At 42.7% G+C, this 18,600-nt stretch overlaps 1 protein-coding gene across 3 annotated transcripts in view; it reads left to right on the plus strand.

Moving 5' to 3' along the window:
- The window catches only part of LOC131669499 (scavenger receptor class B member 1), a 347,418-nt gene that overhangs the window by 146,115 nt on the left and 182,703 nt on the right, over positions 1–18,600 (plus strand). For all 3 annotated transcript variants that reach the window (XM_058944428.1, XM_058944410.1, XM_058944419.1), the window contains exons 3-4: positions 8,963–9,460; positions 12,602–12,800. In XM_058944428.1, coding sequence (XP_058800411.1) covers positions 8,963–9,460; positions 12,602–12,800 — 697 coding nt within the window. The remainder of the gene's footprint in view (positions 1–8,962; positions 9,461–12,601; positions 12,801–18,600) is intronic.

The raw sequence follows: 18,600 nt of genomic DNA on the forward strand, positions 1-18,600 counted from the left end.
TTTGATTCTGTGGTCCCTGTGTTTGGCATTGTAGTACTTAGACTGCCTCCGGGACTCATCCGAGGCGCTCTCGTGAGCTTGTTGAATGGCGGAACGGCTCTTCTGCATGTGCTCGTTCCATTGTCCGATTCGAAGCAAACTCTCTTCCTGTTCGGCGAGCTCGTCCATCCGTTTCCGGAGAGTGTTCGGGGCTCCCGGTTGTCTGCCGTAATTGAGCATGGCCGGACTAACCCCGGTAGAACTATGGACGGCCGTATTCAGCGCGAACATGAGTTCAGGTAGCGCTCGGTCCCATTCCCTATGATTCCCCTGCAGATACGACGTAATCATCGTCTTCAGGGTGCGGTTAACCCTTTCCGTAGGGTTAGCCTGCGGGGTATAGGTTGGGGTGAAGGTCCGTTTTATCCCCTGGTCTCTCAGGTATCCGTCCACCAACTGATTGCGGAACTCGGTGCCGTTGTCAGACAAGAAGATCATGGGTGTGCCGAAACGTAGGATTATTCGTTCCCGAAGTTCCTTCACGATCGTCTTGCCGTTAGCACTACGTATGGGTATGCATTCGACCCATCGTGTGAATACGTCGATGAATACCAAGACGTATTCGTGCCCTCGTGGGCTCTTTGGGAAGGGTCCGGCGATGTCGCCCGCAACCACTTGCCAAGGCATAGACCATGTTCGGTCCTGCATGAGCCCGCGCGGTGGCCGTTGCTCGACCTTGCACTGTTGGCAGACCTGGCACTTCTGGACGTATCCCTTCACGTCTGAGTACATTCCCGGCCAGTAATAGGACTGGGCGACACGGGCGAAGGTCTTCTCGCGTCCTAAGTGTCCTGCTGTCTCTAGGTCGTGATTTTCGAACAGCACCGCTTTGCGTTCTTCTGGGGGCACGACGAGTTTCCATTCATCGCCATACTGATCTCCTCCTGGATGGTCATAATTCGGCTTTCGGTGATACATCACCCGGCCGACCACCTTCCAATCCGGGTATTGCTCTGGTTGACCCTCGACGCATCGGAATTGATCCGTGTACCAGGCGCTGTCCCTTGGCTTCGGCTGGTCCATTGCGCCAACCTCTGCCTTCGTGGGCTCGAAAGCGCGTGATAAGGCGTCGGGCAATACGTTGTCTGCCCCCTTTCGGTATTCAATCTCGAAAGTATGGCCTTGAAGTTGTAAGGCCCATCGGGCAAGACGTCCAATTGGATTCTTCAGGTTGTATAGCCATTTCAGGCTATTGTGGTCAGTTACCACCCTGAACGGGTACGCTTCTATGTATGGGCGAAACTTTTGGATGGCCCACACGACCGCCAAGCATTCGCGCTCCGTAGCTGAGTAGTTTTGCTCAGCCGGATTAAGGACTCTGCTAGCGTACTCTATGATTCGGTCGCCGTCTCCTGCCTTTTGTAACAGGACGGCCCCGATTCCGGTAGCGCTAGCATCTGTCTCCAGCACGTACTGCCCATCTGGTTCTGGTAATCCCAGGCATGGTGCGGACATCATGAGTGCCTTAATTTTGGCGAAGGCTTGTTCCTGTTCCTCTCCCCACACATATTCGCTCTTTTTTCCTGTTAACCTCGTTAACGGTTGAGCGTGTGTGGCGAAGTCGGTCAAGAATCTGCGGTACCACGAAGCTACCCCCAGGAAGGTGCGCAGCTGTCGCACGTTCCCTGGTCTTGGGTACTCCATGATAGAGCGCACTTTTTCAGGGTCCGGTCTGATCCCTTCGCGGTTGATCAGCAGGCCGAGGTATTTGGCTTCAGACTTGCAGAAGACGCTTTTCTCTCGATTGATCGAGAGGCCGGCTTCGCACACCCTGTCCAACACGGTTTTTAAGTGTCGTAGGTGATCCTCGAAACTGGACGATACCACTATGATATCGTCCAAATAGGCGAAGGCGAATTCGCCTAGTTCGGGACCGATCACACTATCGATCAACCGCTGGAAGGTGGCACCGGCGTACGAGAGGCCGAACGGCATTCGTACGAACTGGAAATGTCCCAGTCCAGGTACGGTAAAGGCCGTAATCGGCCGAGATTCGATCTTGAGTGGGATCTGGTGATACGCGCTACTGAGGTCGAGCGTAGATATATAGCGCGCATTTCGCAAACGCCTTAGTATATCTTGCATAAACGGCAAGGGATACGCATTCGGCTCTGTGACTTTATTGACCTTTCGGAAGTCAATACAAAATCGGTATGAGCCGTCCTTCTTGCGTATCATGACCACTGGGCTCGACCAGCCACTGTCGGCTGGTTCGATTACCCCTTGGGTCAACATTTCCCTTACCAGTCTATGCATTTCTTGCTCGACCTTGTGCGATACTGGATAGTAACGCTGTTTAATCGGCTTCGTATCACCGACCCGAATCTCGTGCTCGATGCCTGCCGCACATCCCAAGCCCGTCGGGGCTCGGGATAGGGCCTCGTTGATGATCTTCTGCAGCATGGTCTGTTGCGTAGCCGTAACCTCGGCTAGTCCGATTGTGGCTAATCTCGGACCAGCCTCCAAACTAGCTACTTCCAGCTCCATTTTGGCCTGCGATCCCTTGAACAGCAACGTGTTGTCGTCTGGATCAAGTACCGCTCTGAACAACCTGACGAAGTTCACTCCTAAAATACATTCTTCGACGAGGGTAGGGAGGATGGCTACTCTCGTCGGCATCGTCAATCCTCCCACGGTGAAAGGTAGCATGGCGTGACCGACGATCGTTAACTTACGACCGTCTGGTAATCCTGCCGTTCCCGCGTGGGTGGTATCTAATCTGACGCCTAGCACAGTCGCTATTTGTAGAGCATTACTACCCATGGCTGTGGTGGAAGCTCCCGGATCGTAGAGGGCCCGTATTTGGAAGTCCCCTATCTTCACCGGTAGCCACCAACGCGTCTCCTGTTCCGAGGAATATCGGGAAACAGTTTCGACGGCTCCACAGCTTTCCCCTTTATTTGTTATAGCGCTAACCATTGTGCTCTTGCGTGGTCGAGTGACGTTACTTGTCGTCCGAGCCCCTTTGGTTCGGACGATCGGAGTTTCCATGAGGTTCTTCTTCGACGGTTTATTTGCCTTAGCCCGTGCCCCCGAGGGCGTGTGCGATCCGTACGTCACCGCCTCGGCTGGTCTAGGGTCTTTGGCTTTACCAGCGTCGAAACCTTTCTTCTCCGAGCGCACTCTTTCGCCACGCTTATCTTTGGCGTCAGCAATGGAGTTCTCGTCCTCGACGCCCAACACGCTCGCCCTTAACGACGTAGGCTGTGTTGGCGGGGGCCGCGAGATCTCTTTGACGGGGTTTGGGTTATTGGATGAAGGAGTGGGATCAACCCCACCTAACCACTCCTTTGGTCGTTTCCCTTATTACACTGGGGACAGAACTTCCTATAATAACCCAGTAGGCCGCACTCGGCACATTTGATCGGCCCAGAGAACTCTCTTCCTCGTTTACGGGGAGTCTCCGGCCTTTTACTTCGGTCATCGGAAGTCGAGCTTTTATCAATGCGGTTACTCTTCATTTCCGCCGATATTTCTTTAAGGGACAACAGGATTTGGTTGAATGCGTCGATGGGTGGGACTTTCTTTTCACCCTCGACGGCTTCCAGGCTCGGATTAGGTGCTGCCCCCGGGGGCGTCGGTGTGTAGACGACCTGGTGCGTCACCTTCTCGAGTACCTTTTCCATGCGTTCCAATCGATCGCTGACTTCCGGTTTATCACCGGACATGGAAGCCACTTTCCCTTTACGAGCCTTGCTCGCGTCGGTGCGGGGATGATATGCCATCTCAGGATACAAAGTCGACTGAGGGTCTGGCATCGTCCGCTCCATCCTCCGCTGATGCAAGTTGTGCTGGGCCGTCATGGCCAGGACGTTTAGGGTTCGTACGGAGTTCACTTCTGATCTCCGTATTTGGCTTTGGATTTCCGGTAGGAGGTTGGTATGAAGCAAGTCTAGCCGACTCTCATGCGTCATCCTGGGGTTTAGCCGACTCATTAGGCCCATCAGGTTCGCGATATACACGTTCGCGGGTTCGTCTGGGCCCTGATATCGGCCTTGTACCTCTTTGATTAGACGCTGCTGCTGTTGCCTGCTGGTTCCAAACCATACTCTGGCGTCTGCCTCGAAATCCGCAAAGGAGAACCATTCATTCCTCATCGCCTCGAACCATACAAGGGCAGGACCGGTGAGCAACTCGGAGACAGCCGTGAGCATCTCGTCTTCCGTGAGTCCAGCGCTGCTCCTCGAGTTTTCTAATCTCGTTAAGAAGGTGTCGATGCTCGCGTTGCCCTCTCCGGAGAACCTGAGCTTCCATCCCCTGACGATGCGGCCGACGTCCCTTGTTGTGGATAACGGGCTCGACGTCTGTTGGGATGACCACATGCTCGGCGGGTGGTTGCTCACTTCAGCATTAACTCCACCGAGTTGATGCTGTCCACCCTCTCCAAAAGGGGGCGTTCGGCGGGGGGTCCTGTCGGGGGCCCCCGTGGGCCTTAGGCCTGGTCCGGCTGGAGTGCTCTGGGGTAGCCTTGCGTCGTAATGGCATGTGAAAGTGCCCTGGAATGCGACACTCCTACGCGTGTTTTCGGGTTGCGGTTCCTCCTTGGAAATGTTTGATTCGTCTTGCCGCGTACTTTTGTTCGCGGCATTCTCCAGTTCCGTAATCCTGGTCGCAAGGTTGTCCATGTGTTCCTGCGCCCTGACGTTGGTCTGGACGATTTCTTGCATAACTTGGGTAAGGTCAGACGCATTTCTATTTCGCGATTCTTGGACCTCCCATTTCTTCTCATGTTCCCTGCATCGGAAAATGAGGTCTTGAATCATAATTGCGAATGCCGGCGGGAGTTTAAACTGGAATCCTTCGTCAGTTGTTATAGTAATTTCTTTATTGCTATTTGATTTTTCTCCGCTGTCCAGGGCATTCGCGATGTTTATCGCGGTTTTCTGAACCCGCGATATTACGTCCGCACTCTGTAGTAATTGGGCTAGCGGGTGTTCTCCTTCCTGCTCGGATGCTGTGTGTTCCTGGCATAGGGACACGATTAGCTCTGAGCGTAGGGCGGCTCTTTTGGCTGGACTGCTGTTTTGGTGTTCGACTTCCGCAAAATCTGCTGCGGAATATTCGCCGAGTAGCCAGTTATGCAGTCGGGCAGCTCTCGAGAGCTTGCTCCCGCTAGTCTTGAGCTCCAGCTGGTCGAGGTATTCTTCTATCTCCTCTTCCTGGAGCGTCCATACCCAATTCTCTACTTCAGTATGAGTGCGGTCCATGATTTGCTGTTAGGTTACTTGCGGTTGAATTTGTTTGTAAAAATGCAGGTATTATACGCGCGTGCGAGTGTTATATTAAAATTCGTGCGCCGAATTGAAGAATAAAAAAAATTTTTATTTGCCAACACTGGGCTTGATCAAGGGCGCTTAATGAATTAATTGCCGAAAGATTCTTTGCTCGTAAATACGCAATATAATGATCCTACCTATCAGACGTACTAACTGTTTGTTAGCACGGCTGTGTGAGTTAGTATCTAAAATATTGTAATGAGCGTTGTGCGTAAACACCAATAATCGCAGACAATAATATTAAAAAAACTATGCTAACACAATACAATGTCGAACAAAATTATTCAATTGAATTAATCCCGTTTGAAAATTGCCGGTGTTAGTTTTTCCCCGGGCCAACGGGTATAATATTATTTGCGGCAATTTTCAAGATTCGTTGGTGTTTACGTTCTAGAATCTTTCGGTCGCACTCGCACGCGTTCACAGGTTTTGTTTACAAATTTTCGCCGCGGCGGGCCTTCGCAAGCTAGCTAACAGGTATTGTTTACACTGGTGGCTTTCGGTGTCGAGTGCGCACAACAACACTTGACTGCCACCTGAGCTATTGGTTGACCGAGCGCAAAGTTAATATAAAGAACCGGTGTTTTGCACAATCAAAAACACCGTAGGTTCTTTGACGTTGGGCGCCATGTAACGGGTTAAAACCGTTTAATAATTACGTCGCGTGATTATGCTAAGGGGACACGCGTGAATCGTTAATGCTCACTACTAATACGGGAGAGCACGAGAAAGCATACGCCGGTCAACCGATTATCGTTTATAACCTAGCTAAATTGAGTGGAAGCTATGTGAGGAGAGAATCAACGAAAACACTTGTTAGTATTATAGATCGGATGCTTTATTATTTTTCTAACTCACAAAGGTCGGCCCGCGAGTTTGTTTACACGCACGCTCGCTCATCGGCAACACGCTTTGCCGGTACGCTCGCTGCTCTCTGATATTAGAGCCTCACACGCACGCATCGAATACCGAAAGTTATTTATCCGACATGCAATTCCGATCGCGTAATTAAGCTGGCGAGCTTACCTTATAATCGTGAGTGATCGGAGACAGTCACAGCAACTCGCACAGCACGGAACAGTCGCTTATTGTTTTTGATATCCGCGAGCCGCGAACGCGCGCACGCACTGGTTTCGCCCTCGATGGCGAAACCTCACACACTCTCCCTGGATCTCTCGATCGGGCCTCTGACTCACAGCTTGGCAGCTCCTCGGCGGCTACAATCCTGGATCACTGGCTGCTAGTTCACGAAGCGTACAGACGGCTAGGGCACGTAAATCGGCGGTGGTAACAACAGAAGCGGGCGGGCTCAACTACAGTCGATGCTTCACTGGTTCAAATTCGTTCGCGCGCGTTCCGTCTGCTCGCGTGCCGAATTCCTTTATTACATATTTTTGTCCCCCCGGAAGGTGCTGCCCTCACGGACAACGATAAGGTCACGTAGTTAGCGCTAACTTGACGTTTACCGTCACAAGTTTCATCCTTATAAAATGAAACTTGTGCAGGAATTAAGTGAGGATGATCCTGATCGTCGAGTAGAATTTTGTGAGACAATGATGCAAATGATTAATGAAAATCCAATATTTTTACGAAAAATTATTTTTTCAGATGAAGCGACATTTCAATTAAATGGCGAAGTCAATCGTCATATCTTTAGATATTGGTCCAATACAAACCCTCATTGGATGAGAGAAAGTCACACTCAATATCCTAAAAAATTAAACGTGTGGGCAGGAATAGTAGGCGATACAATAATAGGTCCCTTTCTTATCGAAGGAAATTTAAACGCTGTAAGTTATGAACAACTTTTGCGAAATCAAATTTTTCCAGCTATCTAAGCCTTAAGAGGTGATGGTTTTGAAAATACATGGTTACAGCAAGATTGTGCTCCAGCTCATTACGGTGTAAATGTCAGACAATACCTCAATGAAATATTTTTTGATAGATGGATAGGTAGAAGAGGTAAGGTAGAGTGGGTTCCAAGATCTGCAGATTTAAGCCCTTTGGACTATTTTTTGTGGGGGTATTTAAAAGATCGGGTATACAGAAGTAATCCACAAAATCTTGAAGAATTAAAACGTAGAATAGTTCAAGAAATAAATGCCATTCCACGACAGATGATCCAAAATGAAACTCAATCATTCTACAATAGGATTGGTTACTGTCAAGAAGCGAATGGAGAACAATTTGAACATCTATTGTAAATTCATTTACGTGAGAGGCAATTATTAAAAAGAATAGATTCCTTCTACGACCACGTCGTTGTTCCTGGATAGCGCTAAAAGGAGGATTAGGAGTTACGATATCTTCGGACTTGAATCGTTTCAACCCGTAAAATTTATCGCTCTTTTTGATTCTAGTATAAAAAATAGGGGTTTCCATATGAAAAAATGAGGTTGACCTTGAAATAACCGTGAAAATGAGGTTCAAGGTCAAATCACAGGTCATCGTTAGGTTCCTCGTTGAAAGTTACATAGGGTATGACCTTTGTTTCATGACTAAACTCATGCGGTTTCCCGAATTTCCCGGGGTTTTCATACTTTTTCCTCACTCTGTATATTTAGATTAAGTTGTTCGTGGTGTACTGACTAGTATGCGTACAGATATGCGGCGAACTTTTTCTTTATGTGTAACGAACGAATGATTTTGTATGTAATTAGCGGACCATATGTTGTGAAATAAAGTGTAATATTTTGAAAAAGAGAAGTCCCACATTTATATTATCCGTCATCTCTCTCCTCGTAACACCCGTATTTTTTAGATGGCATAAAGTCCGTTGCCATTGACGAATAAGGAACGAAGGCATCTCCTGAATTCTCCCTTAAATAATAAGTCCACTTTTACCTGATATTGCGTATAGCAACTTATTCGGAAAAGAAGAAAAAAAGGGCAGGATTAATAAGAGTTCGGACGAAGAAGACGTAATGATGTGAATTAATGAAACTCAGTTTCCAACAAGTATAACTAATAAATAAATTTGTTAATGCAGACAGATAATAAAATCAAGGAGAGATTATACTTAGCCGGCATAAAAAATCCTAGTCTGGAGTAAGGAAAAATCCATTTAAATGCAATACTTATATATAAAAAGGTACATATATTTAAGGAAATGGAACACACGGGTTTTCCCTAATATGTGGCGCCGGCTCGTTTTTATTACTGGCGGCTCCACGAAGATCCTCTCACTCTCTCGATCTCTCCTTTTTTCTCTTGCTTATAGTTAACAAATGAGCGAACACTTGAGCTCCCGGAAACGTTCGCATTTCCAATTGAAAGAGGCAAATTGTGACAGTCATAAACAGCACTATATTTATCCACATATTTTTTATGTTTTATTCATTGTACTTTTCATCTTATTGTTATATATTTTATTTAATAAATGATTTCATAGAAATCCTGTATTTGTTACCTAGGTATATTCACTCAAGGTCATTCTGAATAACAACGAAACACAATCAAAAAATTTCTAGACCAAAAATTTTCAAGGGGTTGTTTCAGAAACAAACAATTCTCCGAGAGAGTCTGTTTCAGAAACAATTTTAGGAAGTATCTGTTTTAGAATCAACAGTGGGAGAGGGTGTTGTTTTAGAATTGGCACAGCTTATTTACCTACTAAGTTTATAGGCATTATGTGTTGTATATTTCAGAATCTATCAAGTGGCTCAGAAGATGAATTGGTGATAGTTCCAAATGTTCCAATGTTATCGGCAACATCGCAGTCAAAACACGCAGCACGTTTCCTACGACTGGCTATGGCTTCTATTATGGATATTTTAAAGATAAAACCATTCGTAGAAGTATCGGTAGGTCAGTTACTTTGGGGATATGAAGATCCATTGTTGAAACTAGCAAAGGACGTAGTTCCGACTGATCAAAAATTACCTTACGAACAGTTTGGTTTATTATATGGAAAGAATGGTACTGGTAAAGATAATTTTACTATATTCACGGGTGCTTTGGATATCAGCAAATATGGTTTACTTGATAAATGGAATGGCAAGGCGGGCCTTGGACATTGGACTAAGCCTCACTGTGATAGTATAATGGGGAGTGATGGCAGTATTTTTCCGCCTCAAATCACTAAGCACACCGTACTTAAAGTTTTCGATAAAGATCTTTGTCGGACACTACCTCTTATTTATAAGGTATGCATTTTTGTTAAATTTAGTTCCCTTTTTACAAAATATATGTCAGTTTATCTATCTATCTATCTTTTTTCTTTTTTAACGGTTTTAATGGATATTCCTTAAATATTAAAATGACTTATACAGTATCAAGTAGCCACGTACCCATAGGATTTCTTACTTATATTACTTCGGCAGATCCTCTTATACTCTTGATTTGTCTCCTCTACGTTTGTTGTATATTCCTTATACCTTCATCTGTTTCAGAAGGGAAAAGGAACTTAGAATTGTTCATTAATATTAGCTAATCATCTATATTCTGTGATACAAGAATGTCTTTCTATAATATCACTTCAATTTGCACTGTCATTTCGTTATTTCGTTTAGGTCTATCCTGCTCTTAAGTAAAGCTCTCGAATAAGACTTGTTACACGTTGTTAATTTCTTTTCCGCAAAATGACAGTTACTATTAGATTTATGCTCTCTATTTTAGCAAATTATCCTCTAAAGTATGGGTGGTTACTGAGTACTTGTGTTAGTCGGTAGTCTATTTTACTGTACTTCTGTAGTAGTCATTCCTTGACGGTTGGTATAAGCGTGTAAATTCATTACCTATCATTCGACACCATTCATTTATTCTATCATCTTTCGTTTCCTCTTCTACATGGATCTTTTATTCTTTGAATAAATTCCTTTATCTCTGTCGTTGTTACTTCTATCAATGCCATATCTCACATCTTTCCAGGGTCAATAATTGAACGGGCAATGAATCTACTAACCCATTTGATATGGTTATCTCGAATCAGCAACTAATACTAACAGCTTTCTCTATACTGGCTTTAGTTCTACAGGGTGAGTCATTTTAATTTCCCCAGTCTAATAACTTTTGAAACAAGCAAATTACGCAAAAATGTTTCAGACCAAAGTTGTAGGGGTTCAAGGGGGACATCTAGGGGTGACTTTGAAATTGACCTTGAGCTTGACCTTGACGGCTTTCTCAAGGTCAAGTCTATTTTTTTATTGGGAATCCCTATTTCTGACCTCGGAATCGGAAAGAGCGGGAAATTTTACATCCAGATAACATCTTTTAACATGGGTCAAAATAAACCCTTAAGGTCATGCTAAGGTCAAAACTATCCTGGAACAAGAATCGAACAATGTAAGCAAAATACGAAAAAATGACTCAGAAAAAAGTTGTAGGAGTTCAAGGGGGACGTCTAGGGGTGACTTTGAAATTGACCTTGAGCTTGACCTTGACGGCTTTCTCAAGGTCAAGTCTATTTTTTTATTGGGAACCCTTATTTCTGACCTCGGAATCGGAAAGAGCAGGAAATTTTACAGGATTTAAATTTTTTAAATTTAATTTTTTTAAATTTTACAGGACTATTCTTGTTTCCGTTCCCTATCCTTTTTTATTTTTCACCGGACTGTATGATTATTATTAATAAATTTCAAATATTGGAAGTTTTTGCTAATAATTTGCTATTACAAGTCTATTAAATTAATGAAACTTTTTCAGTATCAATCTGATGTTCTGCAAAGAAATAAGAGTAAAAGTTAAATACATAAGGATAAATTTCATGTTCAATGAAGAATCTATTACATTTGGAAGTCGTTTAGAAAGTAATCGCAATACGTTCAGTCGTGATTTCAATTTTGAAAAAGCTTTAAATATTACTTTTGTTTTAACCATGCTTGTGTTCATTGTATCACTATCATTATTTCTTCATATTTGAATAAGAGACCTTTCTTATTGGCCTGCGCGATCACCGGACTTAACTTCCCCAGATTTCTTCCTTTGGGGATACTTAAAAAATACTGTGTTCGCCGAAGCGCCCACAACAAGGGAGAATATGATAGAAAGGATTAGAGTTGCATGTAGACAAATCTCTAGAGATATCTTACTGCGCACTATTGAAAGCTTCGAACAGAGGCTCAGGCAATGCATCGACGTAAATGGTAATAATTTCGAGCAAAACCGATAGGAAATAAGTTTATTCTAGTTTCATCACGAATTGTGAGAGGCAAGGGGACTCACATTAATAAAGCACCCCAAATCGTGAGAGGCAAGGGGATTCACGTTAATAAAGCACCCCGAATCGTGAGAGGCAAGGGGACTCACGTTAATAAAGCACCCCAGAGGGAACATAATCCTATTACGTCCACGTCGTTGTTCCTGGGTAGTGCTAAAGATAGGAAGTTTATGATCTTAAACATCAGCATCGTTAGTACATGGCCAGTCCCTTATTCTTTGGAAGTTTATTTAACAACGGTCATATGCGATAAAAGCTTCGCCTCGAAATGTAACAAAAATAAGAGAATTTTCAAGAATTTGACCTTTGCTTCACATTGAGAATAGAAGTACGACAAAGGTCTTCGATGCTCGTTAAACCTTTTGATGTTTGAAAGCGGCTTCAATTTCTTAAGTAAAAACTGAAATATTGTTTATGTTCTTATGAAAAAAAACTAAATAGATACTTGAACGTAAAATTTCCCGCTCTTTCTGATCCTGAGATCAGAAATAGGGGTTTCCATTAAAAAAATAGAAATGACCTTGAGAAAACCGTCAAGGTCAAGCTCAAGGTCAATTTCAAAGTCACCCCTAGATGTCCCCCTTGAACCCCTACAACTTTGGTCTGAAACATTTTTGCGTAATTTGCTTGTTTCAAAAGTTATTAGACTGGGGAAATTAAAATGACTCACCCTGTATATTTGATGTAAGTGGCGACAGTAATAAGCCCCTATTGATGCCTTTGTTATTGCCTTTTCGATATGATATTTAAATGACCATTTTTTTGTCAGTTATACTTTCAAAAACTTAATTTCTCTCATAGCAGAATTGCTTTACAACTGATTTTAAACCTTAATTTGTCGTACTTCCTTCAATAAGTGATCAATAATACCTTGCATTTATCTATGGTTACCGGTAAAAGTATACTTGATCATTTTCAATACCTCATAAGCAATAACTTTTCACTTGCCATGCTTCTTTTGCTACTATGATTAAAACGAGATTGTTCGCAAATGAAGACTCCTTTTGGTAGCTTTCTCTCTCTCTCTCTCTCTCTTTCTCTCTCTCTCTTTCTCCTTTTTAATCGCTGTAATTTTTATATTTTCTTTATTTGGAAGTGTTATTAATTTCTCATACATGGATAAATTTAGCAAGAAGTAATGACAGTGAGTGGAGTTCCTGGCTATAGATTTGTCCCACCAGCAGACGTATTTTCCTCACCCGATCGAGTACCGTCGCAGCAATGCTTCTGTCCATCAGGTCCTCCCTGTGCTCCCGAGGGGACGTTCAATGCATCTCTATGCCAATATGATTCACCAGTTCTCCTCAGTTTTCCACATTTTTACTTGGGTAAGTAATTCTCATCTTTCTCGACAGAGATATATTATATTACGCAACAGTATTTATATGTTTGCAAAAACAATAAATGAACGGATACGCTTAATCAGAAACTCTCAATTACATCTTCAAATAAACACTAAAAAGTTAAAATATTTTCTTAATTTTATAGGAAAAAAACATTTTAAATAATAATAAAGTTCAGTTAACAAAACATTAAAATAGTTATGACTGAAATATAAATATTTATGTTATAATAATTTTTTTGAAACGAATTTGATGTTATTACATTTTCATTAATCTTGTTTATAAAAGCAATGTTTCGATCGTATTGACATAAACAATCGATTGTGTTTAGGTTGCAAGAGTAACTTAATTCTAATTTTATACATATTACTGTTACATTATAAAAATGTAACGGCTTTTAGTTTGAAAATTCTCCAACTCTTTCAGACAAAATTTTGGCATTATTGAGCGCCTGACGGCATAAAATTATATACAATACAAAATAATTAACGAATAACGACACTCTCATTACTGCTGCATATGTAAAGTGTATTTATAATCCTTTTAGATTATCTAGTCATTACTTAACTGGTTTTCTACCTAAGAACCTAATAGAATTTTTATATTGGAGCGTCCTATTTACACAGAAGAAAGTTATATATTTTGAAAGATTTCTTTTGTTTGGTTATGCATACACTTGCAGTTCAAATTTCAAGAAAAATTTATTTTTTTTAATTTTCAAGCTACGGGTTAATTTCAGTTACTTTCGTAACGTGGTTTAAATTCTTTCATATCCATCTATAATCTCAGCTGTAATTTATTTATTTTCATTAAAAGATATGTCGCTAGCGATTTCTAGCAGACTAACAGATGCACTGCCCACTAATCACTTTGGCCATACCTACACCAAAATCGCTCAAACTTAAAAGTTTTGTATCTCAGTCGGAAATTATCGTATCAAAAAAAATCAAACTGAGTTTTGAAGGTTGTTGTAATAACTTTCATATAATATGTAAAGAAAGTTAAAAAAATCAAAAACTATGTCTTTTTACGATAGAAAACAAATTTTTGATTGTTTTCATCTTAATTCAAATCAATGTTAGTTTAGAACTAGTAATAGAAGAATAAATATACCTACAGAAGTCAAAAGCTAGCTCCTTTCCATTTATAAAGATCACTCGCGGATTTTTGTGTGACTTTTTGTACTATAGTTACAGTCATTTCTGTAAATAAACAGTCTTTTTTGTTAATCTATCATTATCTTGAGTTCTGTTGATTTTTGGAAAAAATATCATAAAGAAAAAAATGTTGTTTTATGCTCCAATTTATAAAAAAATTTTAGAAAAAATGTTCTTTAATCTGTTCAACGTTTATTAGAATCTAGATTCATGTTTCAACATGACATGGTCCTGAAGCATCAATCTGAACCATATACAAATTATTTAGAAAGTTTAGAAAACAAAATAAATTGAAAGTAACGAACCCCACAGTTACTTGATCTCAACTCCATTGTTCGCGTCATTTGCGCTCCGAGATTAAAAAAAAAAAAAAAAAAGGGAGAGAGAGAAAGCGACCGACAACAGAATATAAGGAGCGACGCAAGGGCAATAAATCATCGACTTCCGCGTTCGGTGACGTTTACAGTCGGAAATAGGCGCGCATCTGTTGTTTATTGCATTTCGCCAATTGCAGCGCGTATTTCCCCCATCTGCGCACCGCATGTCCAAATGCAGTTATTAGGTTTCTTAGTTTTTTTTTTAGGTGAAAATTAATTCCGCTAACCCGGCAATACTCTCGTCTTAGCACGTCTGGGTTTTCCCCAGACGTGCTCGATGACCAATGATCTCGAGGCCGCGCGCGTCAATAAAAAAAAAGAGAGTTCGCGGCCGGCGGCCGCAGGTAATCAAAGGTCGCACGGACTCTTCCACCCTCGCAATCGTAAATCCCTCTCTGTTTGGCCCCCTCGGACGGGCCTCAAGAGTAGGGAGAATTTTCCGCCTATTTATTCTCGCGTCTTCGGATAGAAAGGGTTCTGTTCCTTCCGGAAACCAGACAGCTACGGTCGAGACTCTGCTCTCTAACGTGCATCTCTCATCACTCAAAAGGGTTATACGCGACAAGTCCTCTTTCTGCCGCAAGTGCATGTCTGCGACACCGAGCCAAGAGAGGAACCGTGAGCGCTTAGGTGTGTGAGTGTGTTGGGTGCGACTGACTCGCTAGTGTCTCGTGATCCCAGTGACGCATTTCAAGGGGACTGACTGCGTCAGTGGAAGACACCCTCAAGTCTCCGGGGTGCTACCAGTTCCTTCCTGCCCATCAGTCGGCAAACTAAGCGACATCGCAGTTTTTGTGTGCTCAAGACGTTGGGGCTGCGGTGCGCTGATGTGTGTGTGTGTGGTAGCACCTTCCCTCCCTCTACCTATGTTGGCGTCGACTGTAAGCGAACACACATTTTTACTCTGAATGGCCATTCACCGTGTAAACTGTACAGGCTCCGCGAGCCTCAGGTAATCTATTATAAGCGTATACAATTTCTCTCTCTCAATTTTGTATTAGTGGCGTAGTTTTTATTTATAATAGTAAACAACTCTGTAAGTAATCTATAGGATCTCGATGGCTTTTCCCCACTCATGACTGGGGTTTTTATGCCGGATGAGTATTCCTCACTTTAATAATTTCATTAAAGTTATATTGTATAATTAGGACTTATCATTTATAACACGCAATCATCCATCCCTAATTCCGAACTTATTTATTGTCACGTATTATCTCCTCGGCGCCTTCCGCTTGCCCGTCCGGAGTATAATTCATTGTTAATAATATTAATAATCATAACATTTAAGCTACAGTTTAAACATCCATTAAGCTGCTCTAAGAAGAGTATGATAGAGCGATGAGGAAGATCCAACTAATCACAGCGTGACCTTTGGAATATCTTGCAAATAGAGTGGAAAAAAATAAAATCGACAACGTTGACTAAGCTCGTACTTCGGATGCCACGATTGTGTAAGACTGTAATTAGAAGTTGGAATTAGAAGGTGCATATTTTAAAGAAAAATTGGTTTAAAAGTATGTTTTGTTACCGAATGTTGTGTTTACCGAAGTAAAAATAATTATTTAAGTGAATATTTTTATGTAAAGATAAGTTTGAAACTAAGTTTTATTTTCAAACTGAAGAGTTTAGTGATGAACAAAACAAAACTAAAATTTAGAGGTATTGTGAGCACTTTGTGAACAAGTATACATTTAGTTTCAAAGCCACCATCATATCAACTGCAATCAGCAGCTTCCAACAGCATTTGTCAGCAATACTGGCAGCAACCAGCGCGCAGCAACAATGGAAGTAGCTAGCCCTGTGTGGACCAGAAGCTCCCAGTTATCCGCTAATTCACGAACGGTTACGGTTGATCACCGTAACCGTAACTTACGGCAGGTGCACTTATTCTATCCACGACTTTCACGTTAAATAGTACCGGGAAGTAGTTAGTGTACACGCTGTCAATAGTTTCTTGAGTGAAAAAGAACCAAAATCTTTAACGTTGATCACAGTTATTTTTTAAAAAATAAAATAATAATATTATATATACGAGGGTGGTCCGATAAGTACTTAGCCTCACCGCCCGATGGCGCCACTCTCGCAAAAGAAATATTCTATCACGTAGTACAACCTTCTCGATGGTTACTGTCAAGATTTCAGCCGGATCGGAGTTGTAGTTTATTTTTGAGAGCGTGTGAAAGCAAGTCTGTCCGTTGATTTTTGAAAAATGGAAAAAGAGCAGTATCGGTCGGTGATTCGATTCTTGTTTTTGGAAGGGAAATCGCGCAGTGACATCAAAAAGCGCTTGGATGCTATGTACGGTGACTCTTCTCCTTCGATGGCGACCGTCAAAAATTGGTTTAACGAGTTTCAACGTGGTCGCACGTCGATTTTTGAAGAGCCACGTCCAGGTAATCCGAAAACGGCTACCACGGAGGATAACGTGACAAAAATTCATGATCTCGTATTGGCAGATCGACGATTGAAGGTGGGCGAGATAGCTAAGATCGTAGGCATCTCAAAAGACCGATCAGAGCAATGTCTGACGCTGTTTAAGGGCAATCCGAAGGAGTTTCTGCGTCGTTTCGTGACAGTCAACGAAACATGGATCCACTGGTATACACCAGAGACCACGGAACAGTCGAAACAGTGGACTTTACCCGGCGAAAGTGCTCCGAAGAAGGCGAAGACTGCCCCCTCGGCCGGAGAGGTGATGGCCTCCGTTTTCTGGGATTCACAAGGTGTGATCTACATCGACTACCTGGAGATGGGCAAAACGGTCAGAGGGCCGTACTATGCCGAATTATTGGGCCGATTCGACGTCGAATTGCCGAAAAAACGGCCCCATTTCCGTCCAAAAAATCGTGGGAAATGAATGATTGGAAGCCATATATAAAAGTATAATCAGTTAAAATGGAGTTTGTCGTAGACATAGAAGGTTTCAAGACTTCCATAAACGAATTTGTGTTCAAGGAGGTTGCCATCGTTTCTATAGAATAAGATGTAACTTCTTTAGTATTTCTATTCAAACCATCTTACTATGGAACTGATTATTCAAAAAAAATCAATCCTAAAATCGTTGGTTAGTGAAGAACTTTCATGGTATTCGTTGGGAATGTGGCAATTTAAATTACGACGATCTTCGGAAAATAATAAGAAAAACTTTCTTTGAAGCTACTATTTTTGTCAAAGGCCTCGAAAAAGCAAATTGGTTAAGGTTTTTGCTGATAAATGCAAAGTAAGTTTATTTTTTCTCATACATACAATTATAAAGTTATCTACGAGGGTGGTCCGATAAGTAATTAGCCTACAAAAGAAAAACGAAAATTTTGGAAAAGTGGTGTTTTATTTTTCAACATAGTCTCCTTTTAGTTCGATACACTTGGCCCAGCGATGCTCCAATTTCTTTAACCCGTCTGAAAAATACGTTTCCTCGAGATCTGAAAAGTAGGCTTCCGTGGCAGCGATTACCTCCTCATTCGACTCAAATTTCTGCCCGGCGAGTGACTTTTTCAAGTATGGAAACAAAAAGAAGTCGCACGAAACTAAATCTGGAGAATACGGTGGATGGGGCAGCAGTTCGTAGCCTAATTCGACCAATTTGGCCATGGCGATGGCGGAGGTGTTAGCCGGTGCGTTGTCATGGTGGAAGAGTACTTTTTTCTTCGCCAAATGGGGCAGCTTATTCTGCAATTCGACGTCGAATCGGCCCAATAATTCGGCATAGTACAGCCCTGTGACCGTTTTGCCCCTCTCCAGGTAGTCGATGTAGATCAGACCTTGTGAATCCCAGAAAACGGTGGCCATCACCTTTCCGGCCGATGGGGCAGACTTCGCCTTCTTCGGAGCACATTCGCCGGGTAAAGTCCACTGTTTCGACTGTTCCTTGGTCTCTGGTGTATACCAGTGGATCCATGTTTCGTCGACTGTCACGAAACGACGCAGAAACTCCTTCGGATTGCGCTTAAACAGCGTCAGACATTGCTCTGAAGTTGTCTCACGGTTGCGCTTGTTGTCCGGAGTGAGCAAACGCGGCACCCATCGCGCCGACAGTTTTCTCATGCCCAAAATTTCATGCAGGACATGACCCACGCGGTCTTTGAGATGCCTACGATCTTAGCTATCTCGCCCACCTTCAATCGTCGATCTGCCAATACGACATCATGAATTTTTATCACGTTATCCTCCGTGGTAGCCGTTTTCGGATTACCTGGACGTGGCTCCTCAAAAATCGACGTGCGACCACGTTGAAACTCGTTAAACCAATTT

The sequence above is a fragment of the Phymastichus coffea genome, unplaced genomic scaffold (genome assembly GCF_024137745.1).
Source record: "Phymastichus coffea isolate CEN01 unplaced genomic scaffold, Cenicafe_Pcof_1.1 PCOF00008, whole genome shotgun sequence".
NCBI lineage: Eukaryota > Metazoa > Arthropoda > Insecta > Hymenoptera > Eulophidae > Phymastichus > Phymastichus coffea.